At 38.1% G+C, this 27,127-nt stretch overlaps 1 protein-coding gene across 11 annotated transcripts in view; it reads left to right on the forward strand.

The window, feature by feature from the left end:
* The first annotated feature begins 1,532 nt into the window (after positions 1-1,532).
* Positions 1,533-27,127, forward strand: part of EXOC6 (exocyst complex component 6) — a 221,852-nt gene continuing 196,257 nt past the window's right edge. For 7 of the 11 annotated variants that reach the window (XM_072625284.1, XM_072625294.1, XM_072625310.1 and 4 more), the window contains exon 1: positions 15,818-16,148. In XM_072625284.1, the coding sequence (XP_072481385.1) occupies positions 15,895-16,148 (254 nt within the window). In that variant the 5' untranslated portion in view covers positions 15,818-15,894. Of the gene's footprint in view, positions 1,799-15,817; positions 16,149-27,127 lie in introns of those variants that run through there. The other 4 variants (XM_072625332.1, XM_072625352.1, XM_072625360.1 and 1 more) reach the window with 2 other exon arrangements.

The following is a 27,127-nucleotide window of genomic DNA, read 5'->3' on the forward strand; positions in this document are numbered from 1 at the left end:
ATTGTTATCTTTTGTTTTTATATCACCCACATTTCCAGATATACTTTTTCCTCCTCCCCCTCCCAGAGAATCATCTGTTATAACACAGAAAAAAGAGGAAAAAAAACCTCTTCAGCAAAACTAGCTAACCAAGTCAATCAAAGAAGTCTGAGATTATATGTGATACTTCTTGTCCATAGCCCTTATCCTTGGCAAATAAGTGGAATGGGTGCCTTTTTATATCTCTTCTTCTTTGCCAAGCTTGGTCATTACAATTTCATAGCATTTGGTTTTGATGCTCTTATTCCTGTTTCTCCCTCAACTTGGTTGTAGTTGTGTATATTGTTTTCCTGGCTCTGAGTACTTCCCTTTGCACTTCTTATGTTTTATTGTGGTGTGGAGGTGGGCTTGGCTTCTCCAAGGGGATGCCAATGCAGCATGGGCTTGGTCAGGTCTACTAGACCGCAGAGTCTTCAGGTCTGACTACAGGCTGTTGTCACCCAAGGCTTAGCTTAAGCTTAGAGATGTTGTTCATCACCAGACGATGATTTTCTTTTGGAAAAGTTTACTAAGGGCAAAGGAGGGGAGGGAATAAGCATTTGTATATTGCCTACTCTGTAACAGGCACTATGTGGAGAACTTTACAAATAATCATCTTATCTGAAACCATAAGAAGTTGTGATTCCATCAGTGGAGAGAATACCTACACCCATGAAATCACAGACATTTTGAAAGGTTGAAGAAAAGTCTGAAGTTAAAGTAATGAATCTATAATTATGCTGTTTCAGGCATTAGTGAGTAGGGTGGGTGGTTGTATTTTGGGGGCAGAAATACCTTTCCAGTATTCCTGAAAACATAGTATGTATTCAGCTATTTACTTCTTCAGAGACAATAAAGTGTAATGATTTTGAGTTTCAAGATCTGACATCCCAACTAACCTACATGGTAGTCATGCAACCTTGGACAAGTCCTTTAACCTTTATAAGCCTCAGCCTTTCCCCTTCTGTAAAATGGGGATAGTAATACTTTGACTACCCACTCTAATTCAGCAGTCATTTATTAAGTGCAAAGATATGTATTGGGTATACAATTATGAAAAGTGTTTGAAAGGATCAAATAAGAGTGCTTGGTAGTTGTGAAAAACAGTATAAATGTAAGCTGTTATCATTATTTTCCCATTTCTATGATCAGCTCTGAGCCTGCTCCTTGGATAGGTGGACCAATATATGGCTACTTAAAAGCACAGTTTTGATGATTTCATCTGCACCTAATAGGCACCTACAATGTATTTACTGAATAAATGAACAAATGTTTATCATGATGCCACATGCCAACGCATGGCCCATCATGTTCTTAGCATTTGGTCGTTTCATATTCCAATGACGGTGATAACTCCTACCAAAGTTGTTATGATGTTTGAAAAAGTACACTTTCCCCTTGAAAATACATAATTAAATGTAACAGACTTGAGGCAGGAACTTAGTGAACTATGTCAAGGTTAATAATAAGTAAAAATGTTATAAGAAGAGACAGGACAGCAACAGCTGTGAAACATTCTTAGACTCAAAGTCCTTGGTAGACATAAAGTCGGGCTCTGCTTGGGTTTGGCCCCTGCCACGTTCTTACTGACCACAGGATCCCTCCAATAGCTATAGCTATAACAGAAGTCTTCTGCCAACTGTGCATATGCAGATTTGATGCCTGGAGCTGGAAAAGCAGATATGTATGCGGTGCCATTGGAAGAAGACAAAGATCAAGCATACGAAAATGCCCTTGTTGAAATTGAATCATTTGAGTTACCTATTGAAGCTACTTTAAGGTAAGTACCATCCACATCCATCATTTTCTCTGTCTAAAGACTTATAGAAGTCTTTCTGTTTTAATACCTTTCACTATACCAGGATAAAATGTGTTAGACAAACAAGTAACTCTATACCTACACTCAATCTTTTGAGAAAGAAATCTAATCTTTGTACACTGATTACAGACAACTAACATTCTATTCTTTTACATAAGTATTTTTGTCTTCTTATTCGATTCTAGCAGGCTAACTTTCTATATGTACAGCTTCTACATTTCAGTGAGTATTGTTTGTACTTTAAGGTTTCAGGTGTTTCTGTTTCTAACAAATTTAATAAAAAACATCACTTTTAGGGAATTGCATTAGAAAATCTTTCAAAGTGAAGAAATAATTTCCTTATTAAACAGGCACAAAACAGAAGATTTATTTTCATTGTCACTGATAACTTGTTGCTATGTTTAGATGTGTATTTTTGATATCACATAAGAGGTTTAAAAATAACTGTGCTCATAATGTGGGTGTCAATTTGCATCAATTCAAGGATAGGGCTGAATTTAGAATGTAAAAGAAGAAGCTTTGAAAATGCCATTCTGTCTATGTGTCTGTCTGAAACCTGTCACTGTAACTACCAAATAGAAAGCGTCCAAGATTTTGATGGTTTCCCAAAGTACCAGATTCCCCTTCTTAAAACTTAGACAAAGATGTGCTTTCTAATATCTTTTTCTCACACTTTCTAAGGAAGGTACCACCATCTATGTTTCTTTTTCTTGATATATAAGAAAGTTTAAACCTCAATAGGGCTATATTTTTACCTAGTAAAGAGGCTGTAAAATCATAGAACCATAGAATATAAGAATTGTAAAAGACCTTAGGGACCATTTAGTCTAGCAGGTTCTTAACCTTTTTTGTATGGGTTTATCATAGACTCCCTTTGGCTGTCTAGTGAAGCCCATTAACATCTCAGAATAATGTCTTTAAATTCACAAAATAAAACTCATAGGAACACAAAGGAAACCAAAGGTTAGTGGAAAAAAGGAGACTAGAGGTTAGCAAAAATATACATATTTTTTTCCCATCCAAGTTTACTGATCCCCTGAAGTCTATCTATGAATCCTTTGGGGACTATCTGTGGTCCCCAGGTCAAGAAACCCTGATCTAGACTAGCCTTTTAATTTTAAAGAGAAGGAAACTCAGTCCCAGGGTGAAGAAGATGTTACTTAATTTAATTAAAAAAAAAACCCAACAAACTAAAAACCATTAAGTGCTTTTAATAAGGTACCATGATAGATACTAGGGAATACAAAATGAGCTTCTAATCTATTGCATGTGGAATATACACCATACAAATTATTAAGTATTTACAAGATAATTTGAGGAGAAAATAATACACTAGCAACTTGCAAGATCAGGAAAAGCTTCATTATACTTCTTTTTTAATTTTCTCATTGACAGTGCTTGGTACCCTATATGTTATTCATTCTTTTTTCTTCTCTTCTTTTTTTGGGTCATCACCACCAGTGCCCCCTTTTCCCTCTCTCCCCAACCCCTTCCTTATAACAGACTGGCATAGACAACCGAAAGAAACTCACACATTGGCCATATCTGAAAAATGTGTGTCTCATTCTATATATCTAGTCCATCACCTCTCTATCAACAGGACAGATACCTCATCGCCCTTCTGGATTGATGATTAGTCATTGCATTGATCAAGTATTTGAGTCCATTTCTTGACCAACGAGTTTGTAAATGAGTTCAAAGTAATTGCAAATGCTAATTGTAAGAATAAGTTCCAGAATTATCTCTTATAGAAACATACTGTGACTATGTGTTAGAATCTTTTGGAACATGGGCATTTGCTGGTGTCCTCCTTCTTGAAGGAGAGAGAAGAAAAAAATCAACTTGGTGACTAGGAGCTGGCTGAGTTTTTGCCCCATTACCTCTGTTCTTACCTGACTTCCTGTCCTGGATCCTAAAAATCCTTTTTCCCGTTCTTATTTCACGAATTTCATTTCACGAATCTAATTTCATCTTGACTAACACTTACTGATCCCTTCCTTTCTCAGAAGTATTCCTCCCCAGCCAGCTTCATGTTGGCTATTGGTTAAACTCCCTGGACTGGCTTCTGCATTTTCTTAGTCCTTAGTTCTCAGGGGAAACTGTTCCCTTTTCTAATCTGGTCATCTCATATTTAAAGGCTACATGTTATAGGAGAAAGAGTGCTGGATCTTTAACTGAAAAACCTGAACCTTGCTACCAAAAGTCTCCTGTGTGACTTGAAGCAACTTATTTAACTTTTCTGGGTCCCAGTTTCTTTGTCTACAAAATAAAATGGTTGACACTTTTTGAATCCTGGTTGCGTCTGGCAGGCTGATAAAGCCTATGGACCCCTTCTCAGGATGTTTTTAAATAATTGAAGGAAATGCTAAGTTTCAGTTGGAGGTGAGTGAAAACAAAGATGTAATTTTTTTCATATCCAAGTTCACAGCCCCCCTGAAATCTATCCATAGACCCCTTGTGGGTTCATGGATCCCAGGTTAAGACCTCTGGTCTAAAAGATGATTTCTGTGGTACTTACCAGCTCTCAAGTCCATGAAACTTTACCAATATAAAAGTAGTTTACTTCTGACAGCCTCAACACATTGGTTGCACATCATCCACAACCCCTGACCAAACCTCCTGGGTGTTTTAAGGGATTCTCCTCCACCAGCCTCCATACTACCTTTCTTTCCTCTTAGACTGAAATTCTCACTTTCATAGTCACTTCTGGGTCAGACAACTGAGACAGAGCTTTATCTTCCAAAGTTCACATTTAAAATACACAAAGATATGCTGGAAATGAAGGAAAAGGCTTAAGATCATCTCCAGTTTGCTGTCACTAACAATTTATTGCAGCTTAGCTTTTCAGATGAGCTAATTGTTCCCTTGGGAGGCTGAGACACACTTTCTAGTCCTGAAGAGCTCATGAAGGGTGGGGTGGTGGTGGTGTGTGTGTATGTGTGTTTGTGTGTCTATGTGTGTGTGTGTGAAAAGACTGGTCAATAAACTATATGTATGTATCTAGGGAAAGTGGGAACATAGGATGGGGAGGGGGTGGGAGACAGAAGGAGTTTGGAACAAAGAAGGATTGTGAGATCAGGGAAGGATCAGGGCCAGGGTCACAGGGAGGGCAGAATAGGGCATGAGGCATCAAGGGTGTGCAACTAATAGGATCGGTCAGAACACTCAAAGGAAGGGGATGAAGAAAGAGCATATAAACTTTGCAAGCCTTGCTCTGTACCCATCTATATAGAATTGTGGAATAGAGTGTGGGAAGTTTACACCCTCTCCCACCCCTTCGCCCCCCAGTACTGCTTAACTATTTATCTATAATATTTTTAAGGGAGCAGGAGAGGGGTGAAAGAGCCATAATGATGGCTATCAAGTGTTCAGATCTTTGAAGTCAGATTCTACAAAGATTGTTAAGTGGTGTAAGAACAAATTCCTCTTTTCTTAAAGTGCCAAAGACCTTGCTTTATTTCAGAGGCTTTCATTCTAGATTAGTGTTTCTTCATCTCTGTGGGGCCCAGCAGATCTGTCATAGTATGATGACTCTGCAGAGGGCCTCAGGGGAGCCACTGGAGATTGCAGAGACCAAGGTTCATGCCTGTCTGCTTTGCTTCTCAGTGGTGCCCTGCTCCCATATTCCCCATATTTGGTCCTACCCCATCCCATTGCTTACCTACTCCAGTTAGCTTCTTGGGGGCAGGTCCCCCTCTGTATTTAGTTCTATAACTCTTCATGAGAGGCATCATGCCCTATGCAGTGAATAGAGCTAGACTTGGAGCCAAGAAGACATAGGTTTAGTTTCCATCTCTGAAACATATTGACACATTCTAAGCCTATCAGCTAGAGAGAAGGGGTTGGCCTGCATTGATAGAGGGAGTTTCCTTAACTGAGAGTTCCCTATAACAATGAAATCACAAGTGTCTAATTCCCATTGGACATTGTACATAGCAGGCCATTAACAAGTGTATTGGAAGTTGAGTTGAAAGCTAAGGCTAAGTATTGTGCAGACTAGTCTGAGAAGAGTTTCTGGGTTGGAATGTGTGTGTGTGTCTGTGTCTGTGTGTGTGTGTGTCTGTGTATGTGTGTGTGTGTCTGTGTCTCTGTGTGTATGTGTATGTATGTACACATATGTATACATACATACATATGTATGGTAGTTCATAGGATCATGGATTTAGAGCTGAAAGACACTTTAGAAACCACAAAGTCCAACCTCATTTACAGATGAAGAAGCTGAGGCCCAGAGAAGTTAAGTTTGCTACTTGCTCAGGGTCATACAAATTCCAAAAATGGAATTTGAAGTCAGATCTTCCAAGTCCAGAATTCTATCTATTACTCCAAACTACCTGAACTATAGAAACAAATTACTTCAGGTAGAGAGTCTAGGGAGAAAAGTGGAGGATGAAGGACAAAAGTTGAGGGGACAACTACAGTTAGAGGGAAATGAATAAAAGAGATGAATCCAAATGAGTCTCTGGAGAAGGGATCAGAAAAATAGGAAGGAAAACTCAAGTGTCCAAGACTAGGTAGCAGAAGTAACATTTCGAATTGCGTTCTGGTAGCTGAATTGTGTTACATTTGTACTCTTTGGCCCTCCCCCAAGTGCTGACCCTGAAGCTTCAGTACTCTAGCAAACAGGATATTCTATCTCTTTAGTTTTGTGTCATCAGGAATGATGATAACATGCCTTTGGGAACAGATGGATACTTTGGAAAACAAGTCTTTCACAGACAAAACTCCAGCATGGGAAGTCCTGAATGAGCATATATGTAACTGGAACAAATCTGCTAATATTCTAGCTCATGTTAGATCCTTGAGAAGTCTGAAATATCCCCTTTGCTAAGTTTTATTGCTATTCTTTCCTTTTGCTTTTTTCTACATAGGATAATTTTTAAAAACCCTATAATTCAAGAAACAGTTTTGAATTGGTTTTTAATTAAATAGGGATACACTTTTGTTGTTGTTGTTGAGTTATTTCAGTTGAGTCTGATGCTTCTTGACCACATTTGGGGATTTTCTTGGTAGAGACACTGGAGTGGTTTGCCATTTCCTTCTCCAGCTCATTTTATAGATGAGGAACTGGGGCAAACAGTTAAGTGACTTACCCAGGGTCTCTCAACTAGTAAGTGTCTGAGGTCATATTTAAACCTCAGGTCTTCCTGACTCCTGGGATGGTGCTCTATCCACTTCACCACCTTGTTGCCCTAGGGATACACCGGTGGTGTCAAAATCAAATAAGAAATGGATTCCTGAGAGTGCATGTTGACTTAGAAAAATCACAAATTAACACTATGTTGCATTATACTTTTATTTATTTTGTTAAAGATTTCCCAATTACATTTTAATCTGATTCAGATTGCACTTGAAAGTTTTGCAGGACAAAGTTTGATACCTCTGGTGTACACCATAGGATTTGGCCTAGGTGGTAAATAATGAGACTATAGGTAACAAATTGTTAATTTAGAGTCGCAGCTTGTAGATTTGAAGTTGGATGGGATCTTATATCTCTATTTGCTCCACCCTTTTCATTTTAAAGATAAGGATACTAAAGGTCAGAGAAGTTTAGTGTGTTCTCAAGATCACATAAGTCATAAGAAACATAGGAAGAATTCAAACCTAGGTCCTTTCATTCCACATGTAGCACTATTTATATGTTTACTGTTTAGAAGGGAGAGTGGATATGCTTTAAAACTGTTTCACCAAAAAATTATTTTATCACGCTAGGAAAAATAATAATAAAATTCATTTGGAAGAAAAAAAGCTCAAGAATACCAAAGGAATTAATGAAAAAAATGTAAAGGAAGGAAGTTTAGTAATACCAGATCTTAAACTGGATTATAAGTCTGTAATTATCAAAACTATCTGGTACTGGCTAAGAAATAGAAAGGTGGATCAGTGGAACAGAGTAGACATACACAGTAGTAGACAATAGTAAGTGAATATAATTACCTTATGTTTGACAAATGTAAAGATTTAAGTTCATGGAGTAAGAACTCAATTTTTGATAAAAATTGTTGGGAAAACTGGAAGGCAGTCAGGCAGAAATTGGGTATTGGCCAATATCTTACACCATTTATTAAGATAAAATCAAAATGCATGCATGACCTAGATATAAAAGGAGATATCATGCATTAGAAAAACATGTAAAATATTACCTATCAGACTTATGAATAGAAGAATTTATGAATAAAAAAGAGATAGAAAGAATTGTAAGATGTAAAAGAGGTAATTCTGATTTCATTACATTAAAAAGGTTTTGTACAAATAAAATCAATATAGCCAATATTAGAAAGAAAGCAGAAAACTGGGGGTAAATTTTATAGACAGTTTCTAAGATAAGCCCTCATATCTTAAAAATATAGAGTACTGTGTCATATTTACAAGATGAAGAGTCATTTCCCAACTGATAAATGATCAAAGGACATGAACAGCCAGTTTTTGGAGGAAAAAATCAAAACTCTATGTAGTTACATGAAAAAATGCCCTAAATCATTATTGATTAGAGAAATGCATATTAAAATAATTTTCAAATATCATCTCATACCTATCAGATTGGCTAAAATGATAAAAGGGGAAAATGACAAATATTAGAAGGGATGTGGAAAAATTGAGACACTAATACACTGTTGGTGGAACTGTGAACTGATCCAACCATTTTGAAGACCAATCTGGAATTATGCCCAAAGAGTTATAAAAATGAGTATGTCCTTTGACCCAGAAATACCTCTATTAGGTCTGTCTCCCAAGATGATTAGGGAAAAAGGGAAAGAACCCAAATGTTCTAAAATATTTAGAGCAGCTCTCGTTATGTTGGCAAAAATTTGGAAACTGAAGGCATGCCCAACAAATGGGGAATGGCTGAATAAGTTGTGGTATATAATTGTGATGGAATACTACTGTGCTGAAAGAAATGATAAGCAGGTTGATTTTAGAAAAACATGGAAAGACTTGCCTGAAATGATAAAGAATGAAATGAGCAGAACCAAGGGAACCTTGTACACAGTAACAGCAATAATATTTAAAGAATAACTGTGCATGACTAAGTTATTCTGAGTATTATAAATAACCAAGTCAACTATAAAGGACTTATAAAGAAAGATGCTATCTACCTCTATAGAAAGCATTGGTAAATAGAAGTAGGTATAATATGGTTTTACGTATATCTATATATCTGTATCAAATGGTGGCCTTCTCTAGTGTGGGGTTGGGAGGAAAGTGGGGAGATAATTTGGAGCTTAAAATGTGACCAAAAAAATTAAAATAGAAAGAAAAGAAAATGTTTTAATATTTTAGTCTATATGTCCAATTAAGAGTTGATGGCTCCTGAGCCTTGTGTTAGTGGAGTGGCAATCAGTAACTCATCTCAAAGAATGAACTGAGAGCCCTCCTTTCCTTGAGACTAGGTAGCAGGCGTATAGGGGAATATGCTGATCAGAAGAGAGTTTCCAAAGGTTGCATGTTTTGAGCTATAATCTCAGAACCCTTGTACTGAACTCTGGCCTGGATAGTCACATGGTTTTAACTCAAGGGCCCCTTGGCTGCTGGAAAAGAGGAAACGGAGAAACCTGCAATATTTCAAGTTAAGAATTCAATGGAGACAGCATATAAGTAAAGAGCTATGACATAGAAAGTGTCTATAAAACTTAAAAGAGAAACTAAAAAACAGAATGCTCATGTCAGAGAATGGGATAGTAGCAGCAGGACTGGGAAGGAGGTGTGGAAAACACTTCCTGACTTGGTAGTCTTCTTTCGTACTTCTTGAAAGCCTCCTAAGCCAGTCTGTATTCCTTTTTAATTCAATTTCATTTAACAAATATGTATTAAATGCCTAGCATAGTACATACAAAGCACCGGAGATAAAAGGACAAAAACAGATGGGACCATTCTCAAGTGGCTTATATTTTACTAAGGGGACACAATAAATTATAATACTTAAATGGACCTCTGATCTCACTGATGGAGGCCCCCCTTCCAAAGGGGAAGATGGTAACTCACCCATGCCTTCTCATGCTATGAATTCCTTATCTATGGCCTTTCTTAAATCCTTGAAAGAGGACTTAAGAGTCAGTAAGCTGGGGTCTTGCTACTATCTTTCCATAATTTCTCCAGCATTGACTATTTCCATCCATGTCATCTTTGCCAATTTCTCTGTATTTTTCTTTCAGACATCTTGAAAAGTGATCAGATTATTTTATCTTCAGCATGTAGCTCTTCCATGTGTATCTGCTCTGACTCACTGGCTCTGTTTATCTTCATTTTCTTAAGTTATATTTCTACTTCCTCCTATTTATCTGTTACATTCTTTTACATACACATATGCTCTATACAGATAAATAAATATAGAGTAACTTGAGGAGGGATTGAGCACAAGGGGATCAAGAAGGGCTTCACAGAGGAGATGACACACAAATTGAACCTTCAAGGAAGATGAGAATTCTGAGAGGAAGAAGGATATTTCAGGCATGGGAAACAGCTTTTGCAATGCATGGAGTGGGTAGGTGGAATGTTGATTATGGGGTGCAACTGGTAGACCAGTTTGACTAGAATGCAAAGTGCAGGAAGGGAGTAAGGTGAAATAAGGCTAGAGAGATAAATTGGAGGCAGATTGTGCTAATAGGCTTTGAAAGTCAAAATGAGGAGTTTGGCTTTTGTTGTATAGGCAAAAGGAAGCCACTGAAGATTGTTTTTTTAGCAGGATAGTGACATTGTCAGACATGTGCCTCACAAAGATTGTTTTGGCAGCTGTGTAAAGGATGGATAGGAGAGGGTAGAGACCAAAGGCTAATTAAAACCCACACTAGTCCAGAAGAGATGTAAAGAGGGCTTGAACTGTACTTTTGGCTTTAAAACTAGATAGGACCTCGGTTCATCTTGCCTAATTCCTTCATTTTATAGCTGAGTAAACTAGTATTTCATTTTTATTAACGCTTCATGATTTATTTAGTTATTCTCTAATTGTTAGACATATAGAGTGTTTCTTATTTTTTAATTGCAAAAGCATCAATGAATATTTTTGCATAGAATCTTTTTTCTTTCTAGGTTATCTTCAGGATAAAGTATTAGCAATAGAATTACTGAATCAAAGATGGAATCAATTTTGTCTTTTACTGTAGATTGATGCATTCCTCTCTAAAAAGTTTACACCAGTCTATAGTCTGACCAACAAATTAATGTCATCTAGCTGGAGTGTCCTCCCCTTTTCAATTCTGGACACAACTCATTTGTCTATGTGTCATGTCTAGCTGACACACACATATGTATACACATGGATTAATTTAATGGACTGTTTTTCCAATTGCATGTTATAACCTGAGCAATATTCCCCTTCACTCACTCCCATTTTGCTTTTCTAATGTGGACGGTTGTGTATCTCTTTCAAATTTTACTATTTCCATTGAAGAGGCATTGTACTTTGCACTTTTTTCAGGGTTAAGGCAATTATTAAGAAAAATAGAAGTATTTGAAGAAACTTGTCTGTTTTGTGTTAAAGTACTTTTTGTGTTCTTATCCTTTATTTTGGAAAACTCTTCTTTGAGATATCTTGAAAATGGATTCAAATTATTTTAAGATGGCATTACCTTGAGCATGAATTTATTCTGTATGGATAACGTCAAGTCTGACTAGTTTTTCTGACTTCATCTTCTTCATTGTCATGGTCTCTTCCTTGAATAGTACATCAGGTACCATTGTCATAGTTCATCAACATCCTTGTTGATGCAAGTAGGTCACTATAAAAATATTAGCAGTTTGCTTTTATTTTAGACCTACTGATTATCCTTCTAGTTTCATCTACAAATATTCTTGGTAAGATCTCTTATGAATAAATGAAAAAACATTTATTAAGTTCATACTATGTGCTTGGCATAGTGATATATCCTGGGGATATAAATACAAGTAAGAAAGATAGTCCCTCTGTTCAAGAACTTTACACTCTAATGAAGGAAGATGACCAAGGGGAATTATAAAGCAAGGGGTGGAGAGGGCTGGGAGTATGTGGGCAGTGCTAAGGTTTAGAAATGGCTGGCAAATGGCATGGAGGTCTATGATAGCCAAAACCAAGTGAAAGTTCTTCTATCAGAACCCAGAATGCCAGACTGGTCCAGGTTCTGATGGGACTGGGGTCAGGAGGATGGCCAGAGTACAGGATGTTTTGGAATTGACTGAAAACAAACATTTTCCCTGCCAATTCTTGAATGTAGATTATCATGAGAAGTATTCTATATCTTGCTTGTACCCATCTTCCATTTCTTCTTTGCTCTTTGGCAACAAATATTCTTGTTCCAAGATTTGCAACTGTGTGGCACCACCAGAACATTAAAAAAAAAAAAAAGGTCTTTCTCTTAGAGGAGCAATTTGGGATCATTAAAAGTATTTCATGAAAAAAAGTCAATGAAAATTAAAAAAAAAACATGCTATAAAAAGCTTACTTAACTTAAGTAGTTGAAGATGTGGAGGAAAGGTTTTGAACACCATGCTTATGTGGGCATGGAAAGGGAAAGGTCAACTGTAGGGGGTGTGTGTGTGTGCAGGGACAGATATTCAGACTGATAAAGTGGACAATTTAAGTAAATTTAACTTGAGATACCCCTGGGAACAGTTTTAACACCAAAGTAATGGAAACAAAACTAACCACATGAACAAAGAGCAGATTTTAAAGAGAAAGAAGTTAAAAAAAATCAATAGAAAAGAAATTGAAGATTTAGAAGACTAAGAACTATTTCCCAGTAGAAAAGTGGCCAAAGGATATGAACAAACAATCCTCAAACAATCCTAACAATCACATGAGAGATTGTTCCAAATCACAAATAATAAAAGAGGTACAAATTATAATTACTAATGAGATTTTACCTCATATTTGTCAGAGATGTAAAAAGATGGAAATAGTCAATGTTAGAGGGGCTACAAGAAAACAGGGATGCTAATGCACTGTTGGTAGAATTGTGAATTGGTTCAACCATTCTCAGTAAAATGCCCGAGATCTTTTGATGCTGAGATCACACTTGTAGGAAAGTAAGGAAGGGAAAAAGATAGAAGGAGGGAAGGTAACATGCATTTAGACACACACATACACACACACACTACATATATATACACACACACATATAGTTATATATTGCCTACTATGTGCTAAGTGCTTTTTGTAAATTTTAGATCAAATGTACCTCCATGAAAGTAAATGATAGGAAGGCATCATATATAACAAAATATTTATAGCAGTACTTTTTAGGTAAACAAAGAACTGAAAAGAAAGTGTTCATCGCTTGGGGAACAACTAAGCAAATTGTGGTATTTGAATGTAATGGAATATTACTACACTGTAAAAATGATTTATATGAATAATTAAGAGGAGTTTGGGAAAACTTATAGGAAAACTTATATACTGCAAAGGGAAGTAAGCTGAATCAGGAAAACAATATATATGACTACAACAATGCAAATAAAAAAAGAAATTGAGCAGTGTGTAATTATGATGACCAAATATGGCCATGGATGAGAAAATGCATTTCTCTCCCTTTCATTGAAGAGGTGGAAGGGTATGGACAAGGAAAGTTATATATACATTGTATCAGTTGGTTTTGCTACATTTTTAAAAAAATCTTTGTTACCAGGGAAAGCTCACAGGGCAGGGGAAGGATATATCTGGAGGAAGGTATGTTATAAAACCAAAAGGCACTAATAAAACTTTAAAAGAAAATTTAAAGTTCTACATAATCTCCAGATACAATCCAGTCCAATTATTTCCTCCAATTTAATGTCCATCTGTGGTGCCTATTCCAAATATATGTACTAATGTACTAACTCAGTGTCTTAACTGTCTAACTGCATCTTGAAACTCATCTTCTTTAAATTTTTTTTTAGTCATCACTTCCTATACGATAAAATCCAAACCCACTGGTTGTCTAAGGTACCCCAAAATTTGGCACTAATTTACCTTTTCAAAATCTCTGATCTTGCCTCTGCTCTAGCCCTATTGGTTTACTGATTTTTCCTTAATTAACCTTGTACTTCGTTATTTCCGAGCTAGTCCCTTTCCTTTCTCCCTGATGCCTTCTCCTCATCCAATTTCTATTTCTTCAGGAAAGCCTGACCCACAGTGTCTCTGGCTGTCTTTGAAGTCTCATAGCTTTTATTTTCTATAATAACTACTTGGTATTTATTATGGGCGGCTTAATCACAGAACTCCTATTACTGTCTTGAAGTTAATTTAATCTTCAATTGTTATTTAAGAGTATCGATTGTGGCCAAGTGAAAAAGTGCAGGGCTTAGAATCAGGAAGTCAACCTCAATGGTGACAAAAGCTACAGCCTTCCCCAGTTTCAGGTACAACTAAAGACTTTTATCTATTCAGATAACTTGCATTTTGCAGGGGCAGGGGAAAATTTCATATAGAAGATTTATCCCTTTCTTATCTTCCCAATTAGATGATAGGTTCTTTGAGGCCAGAAGCCCTGTCTTATTTATCTAAGAATTATACAGTTAGAGATGGAAGGGACCTTGGAGATACGTAGTTATGATGTCCTCAAATTTTGTTTCTTCATTTCTTTGCAGTGGGGAATTGGAACTTGGACATACGCAGTTTCCCTTCAACAGGAGTAGCCTTTTTTTAAAAATCTCTTTACAAGTTCAAGGTATCTGTAGTAAAGTAACATTCAAAATTTCGTGGCATATCTAGGGATGGCACAGTAATTTCCTGAGGCATTTCCTTTGAGAACCACTGGTCTAAGCAATCCCCTCCTTTACAAATTTTTTTTTTTTAAGTATTGCCTTTTTTTGCATGTAACCTCAATGCTTTGACACTGAGTTTACATTTGTCTTTCTATCACCTCCATTTCCAAATATATTTCTCTCTCTACCTAGAGAAACATACTTTGTAACAGAGAATGAAAAAGAAAAAAAAAGTTCAGCAAAATTGGAAACAAAAAATTGGAAAATTGACCCTTATATTATATGTAAAATCCCACATCCCTAGTCTACTTCCGTAAAGTACATTTTTTTATTTCTTCTTTGGGACCAAATTTAGTCTTTGTAAAATCCAACTTTTTTTTTTTTTAATTCTTTCCTTTAGTGGTGTTGTAGTTATTGGGAAGGGTTATCCTGATTCTGCTTGGTTCATTTTGCATCAGTTGCTAAAAATTCTATGCTTTTCTCTATTCTTCCTGATAGTTGCTTGTAAGTGCGGTAATACTCCCTCGCCTTTATTTATGGCAATTTATTGAACCATTCCCCTACTGATTACCGCCTTTGTTGCCAGTTCTTTGCTACGCCCCCCAAATTTTGCTATAATACGCTATATATGTGTATGTGTATATATATATATATACACATACACATATATAAATAATATTTGTATATGTATATATAGTACGTATATATGTATTTGTAGATATTACATAAATATTTTGACTTTTCAAGAGGACTTTCCTTTTCTCACTGATCTCCTGGGTGTATATGCTTAACAGTAGGCTCTCCGTAAGGGGCATGGGCATGTTAGTCATTCTCTTTGCCGGTCATCTCAATGACTTTCCAGAGGAGCTGGATCCGGGTGGGTGCCTGTCTTTTCGGAAGCCCCTTCCGCACCATCTTTTCTCGCCTTTGCCAGCTGGCCGGTGTCGGTGACGTTTCGGAGTGGTTTTGATGTCTTCGTTCACACCCGAACGTCCTGATTGCCCAGGTGAGGTCTCGGAAGCCCCGTCAAGCTAAGCTAAGTCCGCGAGTGCTAGGTGCACCCAGCCCCTGCCCTGGAGGAGCTTCCATTCCAATTCCCCGCGTGCCCGGGAGCTTGGCTTTAGATTCCACAGCGTATGAGCCTAAGGGCCGATCCCAGCTCCCACGTGCCGGCGGCTGCTGCTGCCGGGATCTTCGGATCACATCGTGGGTATTCACCTGATAACCCGCTGTCCTGTGAAACTCTTTGGCTCTTTGCAGAAAACTCTACGTCACTAGCAGCACGCCGCGGTCACCTAGGTGACTCCCTCCACTTTACTGAGGCCAAACCGGCAGCCCCCTGACCCATAGGCCGACGGGGCCCGCACGGGCCCTGGGCCACGTGTGAAGGCCGGGAGGGGGCGATGTGGGAGGGGGTGGGGGGGAAGAGCCTCGCCTCGCGCTCCTCCCGCCCGCGCGTGCCGCTCCCCTGCGCTCCCCGGCCCCGCCCGCTCCCGAGCTCGCGGCTCCCCGGCTCTCTCGCGCCGCCGCGGCTGTTGCTTCTGCCTCAGTCCAAGATGGCGGAGGGCGGTGAGGGCCTGGCGGCCGTCCCCGAACACGAGCGGATCCTGCAGGAGATCGAGAGCACCGACACTGCCTGCGTGGGGCCCACCCTTCGGTAAATCCGCGCGGCTTCCCGGTCTTCCCTGATCTCCAAGGGCCCCGGACCCGGGGTGGCGGCTCTTGCGCCCTCCCACCCCCCACTTCCCGACTCCTCCCGGTCCCTACCGCCGCCGAGGGAGGGGGCAGCCAGCGGGGAAGCCCGGCCCTGACAGGTGACACCGGCCGGCCGGGGGCGCGGGGCTCCGTGGGCGGGCCGCTGGGCCGGGCGGCTGCACCTGCCCGCCGGGCGAGCTGTCACCGGACTCTCCGGGAGGAGGGGCCGGCGTCGGCGGCTCTGACACTCGGGCCTCTTTGCCCTCCCCCTCCCCGCAGCCCCGCCCGCTCCTGCGGGGGAGGGGTCGCGGCGGGGGGCGAGGGCCGGCTGGAGGCGCAGGCTGCGGACGATCCTCGGGCGTGACCGAGGTGCCCGCGTGGGGCCGGCCGCTGACGTTCCTTACTGTTCTCCCTCCGAGCGGGTGTAGACCGGCTTTGAAACTGATAAGCGAGCTGCCGTGTAGACTGTAGTAGCGGGTTGTGCAGCACACGGTTTGTGTAAAAGCCACCCATACTTAAGTTTGTTTGTTGACTTTTTGGAAAAGTCACCCTTATTTCAGGTTATATTTCTTCCCCTACCCAGCATGGTGTCCATTCTTTTAAAGACTAAGAAAAGGGAAAAAAAGCAGCCCCACAAAATTAATCAAGCTATCAGCCGGACCTGACAGCCTGTGCACTTTTCTGCCTCCATAGGGACTGTCTTTTCTTTGTCTTTGCATACTGTAAGCGCTTAATTAATACTTCATTAATTCTATGTAACTCCCCTCCCCCCCAAATAAGTGATGTTTTCTCAGCCCTTCTTTAGGGCCCAGCTTGATTGCTGTCATCACACCGTATTCAGTTTACTGTTTTTATTATTTGCTTTTACTTATGGTCAGTGTGATTTTTAAAAACTGGCTCTGCTCACTTCACTCAGCAGCAGGTGTTGATAAAAATCTTCTTGTGCTTCTCAGAATCCTCATTCTCTTCTTACAGGGCACTAACATTCCATCACAATAAGGTACCACAATTTCTTCCATCATCCTTCAACAGGAATCTGCTTTCTGTTCTTTTCTCTCATTTGTTTTGAATATTTTGTGGTATATGGGACTTTTTCTATTTTTGACTTTTTTCCCAGGATATTTGCCTAGGGGTGGGATCTCTGGGTCAAGTGACATTTGGATGGCTGGAGAGAAAAGAAATGGAAAACAGATGAATCAGTCAGGATGCAATTGGGTACTTTGAGGAAAGGATTTGAATTAGGGTGGAGACTCTATGAGTGGAAAAGAACGGGATGATGAAAGAGGAGTCATCAAGTTAGAATCAGGTTTTGGTAACTGATTAGATGTGGGTGTTTTGGGAAAGGGTAGAATCAAGGATGATTCCAAGGTTGCAGACCAAAGTGACTCTAATGATTGTGTGCCTTCATTAAAAATGGGAAAATCTGAAGGAAAGATGGATTGGGAAGAAACAAAGAGGTCTGACCCTTTTAGGCATGCCTTTGGGACATCCAGATGTCCCATGTGCAATTAGTAATTTGGCAGGATTCGATTGCAGGACAGAGGTTAGGGTTAGATAATTCCTCACTTACTTACCAATTTATTTTTTTTCCTCTCAGCATTGTCCTCCAGTACGTCCACATATAGGCACAACTAACTACAATTTGTACATCTCTCACTTTAGGTGGTATGTAGACTGTATTTTTTTTTTCCAGCTCTCTCCCTTTTCTTCAGTGTTTGGTTTATGTTAATTTTGCTCTTTGTTAGTGCCTCATATTAATTTCCTAGTTAACCTTAGTCCATTTTTCTAAGACATTCTCGTTAGCTCTAGAATATTGGTTCTTTGGGACTTTGTTCATTTCCTGTGCTATTCTTTTCTTTAAACAATTCTCATCTTTTTCTTACTTTGTTATTCTATAACTACCCTTTGGTGTTGGGACTTTGTGTTATTACATAGAGTCAATTAAGTAAGAATTGGTGTGTTTTCAAGACATTTTAGAGGTGGTTGAGTGGTATTTTGATAAGCTGAAATACTTATGGGGAGTTTTTATGTAATAAGAACTTCAGGTGGTCAGATCAGAGAGGTAAGAGAAGAGTGAAAGATAAAGTGGTCAGTTTGTAAGCATCAAGGCCTGGAATTAGGAGGGCTTTTGCTGGAGTATGGATTTCTAGCCAGGCTTAGAAAATAAGTCTTGGGAAGTGGATGATTAAAAGGCTTTTTCAAATAATGAACTAAAAAGCAGGGGATACATTTAAAATTTTTTGGGTCTTCTAATCTGGCATCTTTCTATCAGAATCTTTTTGGATGAGGGACAGTACTGGAGTGTGGGCTCCATGTAGGGAGTTTCTTTGGGTAGTGGCATCCATTAGACTGTGCCTTTAGACTGGCCCCACAAAATCCCAGTGCTATCCCAGGCAAAATATTTTTGTTTTGAGTCCTCTTGATTTGGATGGCTTCACAGCAAGCTTAAGTTTTTCTGGTCCTGAATTGGATTCCCTTCTTTCTGGCTCATTGGACCTGTGAACATATGAAGGACCATCTTTTCTAGCAGACAACCCCCATTATCACACCTTTCTCTCTCTAATATTCAGTTTCTCTCTCGTTGCTGACTTTCTCCAGGTCTCTTCCTATTCTCAGAAATCCTTCACTAATTCTAACATTCCTACTAGTTATCTTCCTATATCTCTCCTTCCCTTCTCAGGTAAACTTGAAAAAGCCATCTATACTTGGTGCCTCCATTATACTCCTCTCACTCTCTTGGAAATCCTCTGCAGCTTGGCTTCCACCTTTGTCACTTAACTGAAAATGCTCTTTCTAAAGTTACTAATTAACTTTTTAATAAATTTATTTCTATTTTCAGTTTCAAATTATCTCTTCTCTTCAGCCCTCCCTCACCCATTGAGAAGGCTAGCAATAATGATACCCCTTATACAAATGAAGTCATACAAAACATTTCCACATTAGCCAAGTTCCCTCCCCCCCAAAAAAGGAAAAGAAAAATAAAGGGAAAAAATATGCTTCGGTCTGCACTCTGAATCCATCAGTTCTCTGTCTGGAGGTAGATAGCATTTCTATTACATCATGAATCCTTTAGAATCATGTTAGGTCATTGTATTGATCGAAGGTATTAAGTCTTACACAGTTGATCATCTTCACTATATTGCTGTTAGTGTATAAATTGTTCTTTTGATTCTGCTCAGTTTGTATCAGTTCATGTTAAGTCTTCTCAGGATATTCTGAGACCATCCTTTTCATCATTTCTTTTTTTTTAAAAATTGGTATTTTATTTTTCCCCAATTATATTGAGAAACAATTTTTAACATTCATTTTTTAAAATTTTGAGTTCCAAATTCTGTCTTTCTGTTTGTTCTACCCTTATTGAGAAGGCAAGCAGTTTGGTACAGGTTATACATGTGCAGTCATGCAAAATATATTTCCATATTAACCATGTTGCAAAAGAAACCCCGAGAAAAATAAAGTAAGAAAAAGTAGGTTTTGATCTGCATTCAGAGCTCATTAGTTCTTTCTCTTGAAGTGGATGCCATTTTTTTTTTTTTTATCGTTAAGTCTTTTGGAAATGTCTTAGATCGTCGTATTGCTGAGAATAACTAAGTCATTTACAGGTGATTATTGTACAGTATTGTACAACACTATGTACAATGTTTTTCTGGTTCTGCTAATTTCACTGTGCCTTATTTCATGTAAGTTTAACCAGGTTTTTCTGAGAGCATTCTACTCGTAATTTCTAGTAGTATGATAGTATTCCATTGCAATCATATCCCACATCTTGTTTAGACATTCCCCAAATGATGGATATCTCCTTGATTTCCAATTCTTTGCCACCATAAAAAGAACGGCTACAAATATTTTTGTATGTATAGGACCTTTTCCTTTTTGTTTCTTCTCTCTTTGGGATATGGACCTAGTAGCAATATTGATGGGTCAAAGGGTATATTATGCCTTTGGGCATAAATCCAAATTGCTCTCCAGAATGGTTGAATCAGTTCATAACTCCACTGATAATGCATCAGTGTCTCAGTTTTCCCACATCCCTGCCCACATTTGCCATTTTCCTTTTCTGTCATAATTAGCCAGTGTGATAGGTGTGGGGTGGTACCTCAGAGGTATTTTAACTTACATTTCTCTAGTCAATAATAATTTAGATTTACAGCATTTTTTGGATACGACTATACGTTTGATTACATTATCTGAAAACTACCTGATCGTATATTTTGGCCACTTATCAACTGGGGAATATCTCATTTTTATAAATTTAACTCAGTTCTCTGATATTTGAGAAATGAGATCTTTGTCCAAGAAACTTGCTATAAATTTTCACTGTTATGATTAGTGTGTATTTCTCTTTATCTTATTTTCCCTTGTTTATACTACTTTTTCTCCTCAAAAGTGTTTTGCTTCTGACCACTGACTCTCCCAATTTACCCTCCCTTCTATCAGCCCTTCCCTCTCCCCTTCTGTTATTCACTTTTCTTCCTACTTTCCCCTAGGAGAAGACAGATTTCTATACTCAACTGAGTGTGTGTGCTATTCCCTCTTTGAGCCAATACCAGTAACAGTAAGGTTCAAGTGCTCCCCCTATCTTCACCTCCATTGTAAAAACTCTTTTGTACCTCTTTTATGTGAGATAATTTATCCCCTTCTACCTCTCTCCCTTTCCTTTTCCCAGTGTATTCCTCTTCTTCACTCCTTAATTTTTTTAGATATCATTCTGTCTTATTCACCTCACACATGTTATCTTGTCTGTGTACTCCTTCTAACTGCCCTAATAATGAGAAAGTTCCTAGAAGTTACAAATATCGTCTTCCCATGTAGGAATATAAACAATTTACCCTTATTGAATTCCTTATGATTTCTCTTTCCTGTTTGCCTTTTTATACTTTTTCTTGAATCTTTGCTTTGAATGTAAAATTTTTTATTCAGCTCTGGTCTTTTCATCAGGATTACTTGAAAGTCTTCTGTTTAATTGAATGTCTTATTTTATTTTATTTTATTTTTTTGCCTGAAGGATTATACTCAGTTTCTGAACTTTGCCTGGTAGGTGATTCTTGGTTGTAATTCTAGCTCCTTTTCCTTCTGGAATAATATATTCCAAGCCTTCTTTTCTAGTCTTCTGCTCCTTTAATGTAGAAACTGCTAACTCTTATATTATTATGACTGTGGCTCCACGATATTTGAATTGTTTCTTTCTGGCTGTTCACAGTATTTTTTCCTTGACCTGGGAGCTCTGGAATTTGGCTATAATATTCCTGAGAATTTTCATTTTGGGATCACTTTTAGTAGGTGATAGGTAGATTCTTTCAATTTCTATTTTACTCTCTGATTCTAAAATATCCGGGTAGTTTTTCCTTGATAATTTCTTGAAAGATAGTATCTAGGTTCTTTTTTTGATCATTGCTTTCAGATAGTCCAATAATTCTTAAATTATCTCTCCTTGAGATATTTTCCAGGTCAGTTATTTTACCAATGAGATAGTTCACATTTTCTTCTTTTTTTCCCCCATTGTTTTGATTTTGTTGTTTCTTGATGTCTTATGGAGCCATTAGCTTCATTCCAATTTTTAAGGAATCATTTTCTTCAATGGGCTTTTGTACCTCCCTTTTCCATTTGATCAATTCTGCTTTTTAAGGAGTTCTATTCATTGGATTTTTGTTCCTCTTTGGCCATTTGGTCTATTCTGGTTTGTTTTTTTTTAATTTAAAAAAAATTTAATTAATTAATTTGTTTTCAGTTTTCCACTATCACTTCTATAAGTTTTAAATTTTCCCCCCTCCCTACCCTACCTCCTTCACTGAGATAGCATGTAATCTTATATGGGTTCTACACGTACATTCTTATTAAACACATTTTCGTCTTAGTCATGTTTCATAGAAGGATTAAAGTGAATGGGAGAAATCATGAGAAAAACCAAATCAAAATATAACACAAGAGAAAATAGTCTGCTTCATTCTGTGTTCCAATTCCATAGTTTTTTCTCTGAATGTGGATGGCATTTTGTCTCAACAGTCCTTTGGGGATGTTTTAGGTCTGTGCTTTGTTGCGAAGGGGTAAGTCTTAGAAACAGTCCTCACACACTGTGGATATTACTGTGTATAATGTTTGTCAGCTCATATAAGTCTTTCCAGGCTTTTCTGAAGTCCTCCTGTTCATCATTTCTCATAGCACAATAGTATTCCATTATATTCATATTCCACAACTTGTTCAACCATTCCCCAATTGATAGGTATCCCCTCAATTTCCAGTTCTTGGCCACCACAAAAAGAACTGCTATAAATACTTTTGTACATGCGGAACCTTTTCCTATTTTTATGATCTCTTTGGGATATAGCCCTAGAAGCGGTATTGCTAGGTCAAAGGGTATGCACATTTTTGCAGCCCTTTGGGCATAATTCCAAATTGCTCTCTAGAATGGTTAGATCAGCTCACAGCTCCACCAACAATGAATTAGTTAGTGTGTTCCAACTGTCCCACATCTTCTCCAACATTTATCATCTTCCTGTTTTGTCATGTTTGCTAATCTAATAGGTATCATGTGGCACCTCAGAATTGTTTTGATTTGCATTTCTCTAATCAGTAGTGATTTAGGGCATTTTTTCATATGACTATAGATAGCTTTAATTTCTTCCTCTGAAAACTGCCTGGTCATATCCTTTGACCATTTATCAATTGGGGAATGACTTGTATTCTTATAAATTTGACTCAGTTCTCTATATATTTTAGAAATGAGACCTATATCACAGACACTATTTGTAGAAATTCTTTCCCAGTTTTCTACTTCCTTCCTAATCTTGGTTGCATTGGGTGTGTTTGTGCAAAAACTTTCAATTTAAGGTAATCAAAATTATCCATTTTGCACTTCATAATGTTCTCAATCTGTTGTTTGGTCATACATTTCTCAATTCTTCATAAATATGACAAATAGACTATCCTTTGCTCCCCTAGTTTATTTATAGTTTCAGCTTTTATACCAAAATTGTGTACCCATTTGGACTTTATTCTTGTGTATGGTGTCAGGCATTGGTCTATGCCCAGTTTCTGCTATACTATTATCCAATTTTCCCAGCAGTTTTTGTCAAATAGTGAATTCTTATCCCAGAAGCTGGTGTCCTTGGGTTTATCAAACAGTAGACTGCTATATTCATTGACTGCTGTGTCCTGAGTATGGCTAGTCTACCTTCCCTAGTATTTCTTTTCATTAATTCCCTTGATATTCTGGACCTTTTGTTCTTCCATATGAATTTTGATATTATTTTTTCTAGCTCTAGAAAATAATTGATTGATATGGCACTGAATAAGTACATTAATTTAGGTAGAATTGTCATTTTTATTATATTAGCTTAGCCAATCCACAAGCAACTGATGTTTTTCCAGTTACTTAGATCTGATTTATTTACGCGAAAAATGTTTTGTAATTGTGTTCATATAGTCCCTAGGTTTGTTTTGGCGGATAGACTTCCAAATATTTTATAGTGTCTACCGTAACTTTAAATGGGATTTCTCTTTCTATCTCTTGCTGTTGGGCTTTGTTAGTAATATATAGAAATGCAGATGATTTATGTGGGTTTGTTTTGTAACCTGCAACTTTGCCAAAGTTGTTTATTATTTCAAGTAGTTTTTACTTGATTCTCTAGGATTCTCCAAGTATGTTATCATATTGTGTGCAAAGAGTGATAGCTTAGTTTCTTGTTTGCCTATTCTTTTTCTTCTCTTATTGCTAAAATTAACATTTCTAGTAACCATATTGAATAACAGTGGTGATAATGGACATCCTTGTTTTACCCCTAATCTTATTGGAAATGTTTCTAGCTTGTCTCCATTGCATATAATACTTGCTGATGGTTTTAGGTAGATACTACTTATTATTTCATTTATTCCTACGTTCTTCAGTGTTTTCAATAGGAATGGATGTTGTATTTTGTCAAAAGCTTTTTCTGCATCTATTGAGATAATCATATACTTTCTGTTAGTTTTGTGGTTGATGTGATCAATAATGCTGATAGTTTTCTTAATAATGAATCGGTCCTGCATTCCTGGTATAAATCCTACCTGATCATAATGCATTATCCTTGTGATCTATTGTTTTCTAAGGTGTTATTTTCTTCAGTATTGTTTTTGAGTGTGTGTGTGTGTGTGTGTGTGTGAGTGCGTGTGCCTCTTACTAAGCTGTTGACTCTTCTTGTTTCATGATTTTCTTTCATCACTATTATTTCTTTTCTGTATTTCTCCTTTTCCTCTCATATTTGATTTTTAAAATCCTTTTTGAGCTCTTCCAGGAATTCTTTTGTGGCCTAAGACCAATTCCCATTTTTTTTTTTTACTTTGGCTGTAGCAGTGTTGACTTGGTTATCTTCTTCCGAGTTTGTTTTGATCTTTCCTGTCACCATAGTGATTTTTCATAATCAGATTCTTTTTTGTGGTTCATTTTCCAGCTTATTTCTTGACTTTTAATTCTATGTTAAAGAGAGGACTCTTCTCCTGAGGTGTAGAAGGCTCTATTTCAGGCCTTTCTTGCTTCTGTTCTCACAGCTAATTCTGGAGGTCTGTAAATTTTCAGTTTTTCCAACATGGTATGATCTAAGGACAGTGTAGCTACTGCTGTCCTGGCTTGCACTTTGGTTTGTGAGCAACCATAAGCACTCTTTTCAACCCTTAAATTGTGACCAGGGTCCCGGCCTTCCTGTGGATACAATCTCTGGTGTGCTAGTATTCCTCCTTGCCCTGGGATTGCTGCTCAGGACTGTGACCTGGCTCCATGTTTGGTCAATGCAACAGAGTCCTGCAACCAATGTCAGCAAAGGGAATCCTGTAATCCCATTTTGATCGGTTGTCTGGTCTCTTCTTTGGGCTAAGAACTTGGGAAGCTGCTACTGCTGATTCAGTCATACCCCTGGAAACCCCTCCCTCCCCCCCAAGGCCTGCCACTGGTTTGCTGGAGTGTGGTCTGTGCTGGAGTGTGCTCCACTCTCACTCTGGTTTGGCAGACCTTTCCTGTTGATATTCTAAGTTGTCTTGGACTATAAAATTGCTTCACACTTTCCTTTTCTGGGTTCTGCCATTCCAGAATTTGTTTTGAGGTATTTTTAAAAATTGTTTGGAGGGGAATTTGGGTGAACTTAGGTGACTTGCTATTTTTCCTCTGCCATCTTGGTTCTGCCACCCCCCTTTATAATTTTTTAAAGCACAGTAGTATTTCATCACATTCATATACCATAAGTTGTTCAGCCATTTCCCAATTGGTGGTTATCCCCCCAGTTTCCAATTCTTTGTTTGGTTGTTTTCAGTTGGGTCTGGCTCCTTGTGATCCCAGTTGGGGTTTTCTTGGCAAAGATACTGGAGTAGTTTGTCATTTCCTTTTCCAACTCATTTTACAGATAAGGAAACCAAGGAAAACAGGGATAAGTGATTTGCCCAGGATCACAGAACTAATTAAGTGTCTGAGATCAGATTTGAACTCAGGAAGAGTCTTTTTGACTCTGGGACCAGCAGTCTATCTACTATACCACTTAGCTGTCCTAATTCTTTGTCACCACAAATAGAGCTACTGTCAATATTTTTGTATATATGGGTCCTTTTCCTTTTTCTTTCATCATCTTGGGATACAGACCTAGTAGTGGTATTGCTGGATATGCACAATTTTATAACCCTTTGGGCCTAGTTCCAAATTATTCTCCAGAATAGTTGAACTAGTTCATAACTCCACCTGCAGTGCATGCAGACTTCTGAAACTGGGTCGTGACCAGTTTAAGAAGTACTGAAGAGGTTACAAGTGGAAAAAATTTAAGAAGTCCTGCATTAGTGTACCTATTTTCCTACAACCCCACTAGCATTTGTCATATTCTTTTTTGGTCATGTTAGCCAATCTGATAGGTATTCGGTGGTACCTTAGACTTGTTTTAATTTGTACTTTTAAAATTACTAAATAGTGATTTAGAGCATTTTCTTCATATGTTTATGTGTAACTTTGATTACTTTGTCTAAAAACTGATCATATCCCTTGACCATTTATCAATTGGGAATAATTATCTCTTTATTGCCAAATTTTATGGCCTTTCCTTAGTCTTGATCTTTCTTGACCTCTGTGATTTGTGAGACTGTTGACCATTTTCTTTTCTCAGGGTTTTCATGTTATTGCTCTCTTGTCTAACCACTCCTTGGTTTCCTATGCTGCATCTTCATTCATGTCACACTTAGTAACTGCAAGTGTCCTGTTCCCCTCCTCCCCCCACTTTGTCCTAGGCCCTCATTTCTTTTTTATACTCTTTCATTTGATGAGCTCATTACTTTCTATGGGTCTAATTTTCATGGTTATGTAGATGACTATCACATCTCTATAACCAGTCCTAGTTAACTCCTGAGTTTCATTCCTGTGTCATGAACTTCCTATTGGACATGAAATATCTGCTATGCATCTCAAACTCAGTATACATGAAACAGAACTCATTTTTACCCTCAAACTCACCCTTGTGTCAAGGGTACCATCTTTCTAGTGTCTCATGTTTGTAACTTTGGTGTTATCCTGATCTGTATACTCTCATTCATACCACGTATTTAATCAATTGCCATGTCTTTTGTCTGTCCTCTTCTCTCCACTCATATACCCACCATCACTTCTTAGACCTTCTGTTGCAGTCTTCTAATTGGGCTTCCTACCTCTAGTCTCATTTCACTCTAATCTATCTTGTCAAAGTCATTTTCCTGGGGTATAGATCTCAGTATATTTTAGGGACTCCTTGTTACCGCCACAAGCAAATATACATTCTTCTTTTAGAATTTTAATTTGATACATTAAATTAATACAATTTGAACCCTTCCTACCAGTCTTGTAACACATTACTCTCCTCTACATACTCTATGGGCTCTCTGTATTGGCCTACTTGGTATTCCTGACATGCCTGACCCATAACATTCCTCTTCTCAGCCTTGCATAGATTGTCCCTCATGCCT

This window comes from Notamacropus eugenii, chromosome 1, assembly GCF_028372415.1.
Source record: "Notamacropus eugenii isolate mMacEug1 chromosome 1, mMacEug1.pri_v2, whole genome shotgun sequence".
Taxonomy (NCBI): domain Eukaryota; kingdom Metazoa; phylum Chordata; class Mammalia; order Diprotodontia; family Macropodidae; genus Notamacropus; species Notamacropus eugenii.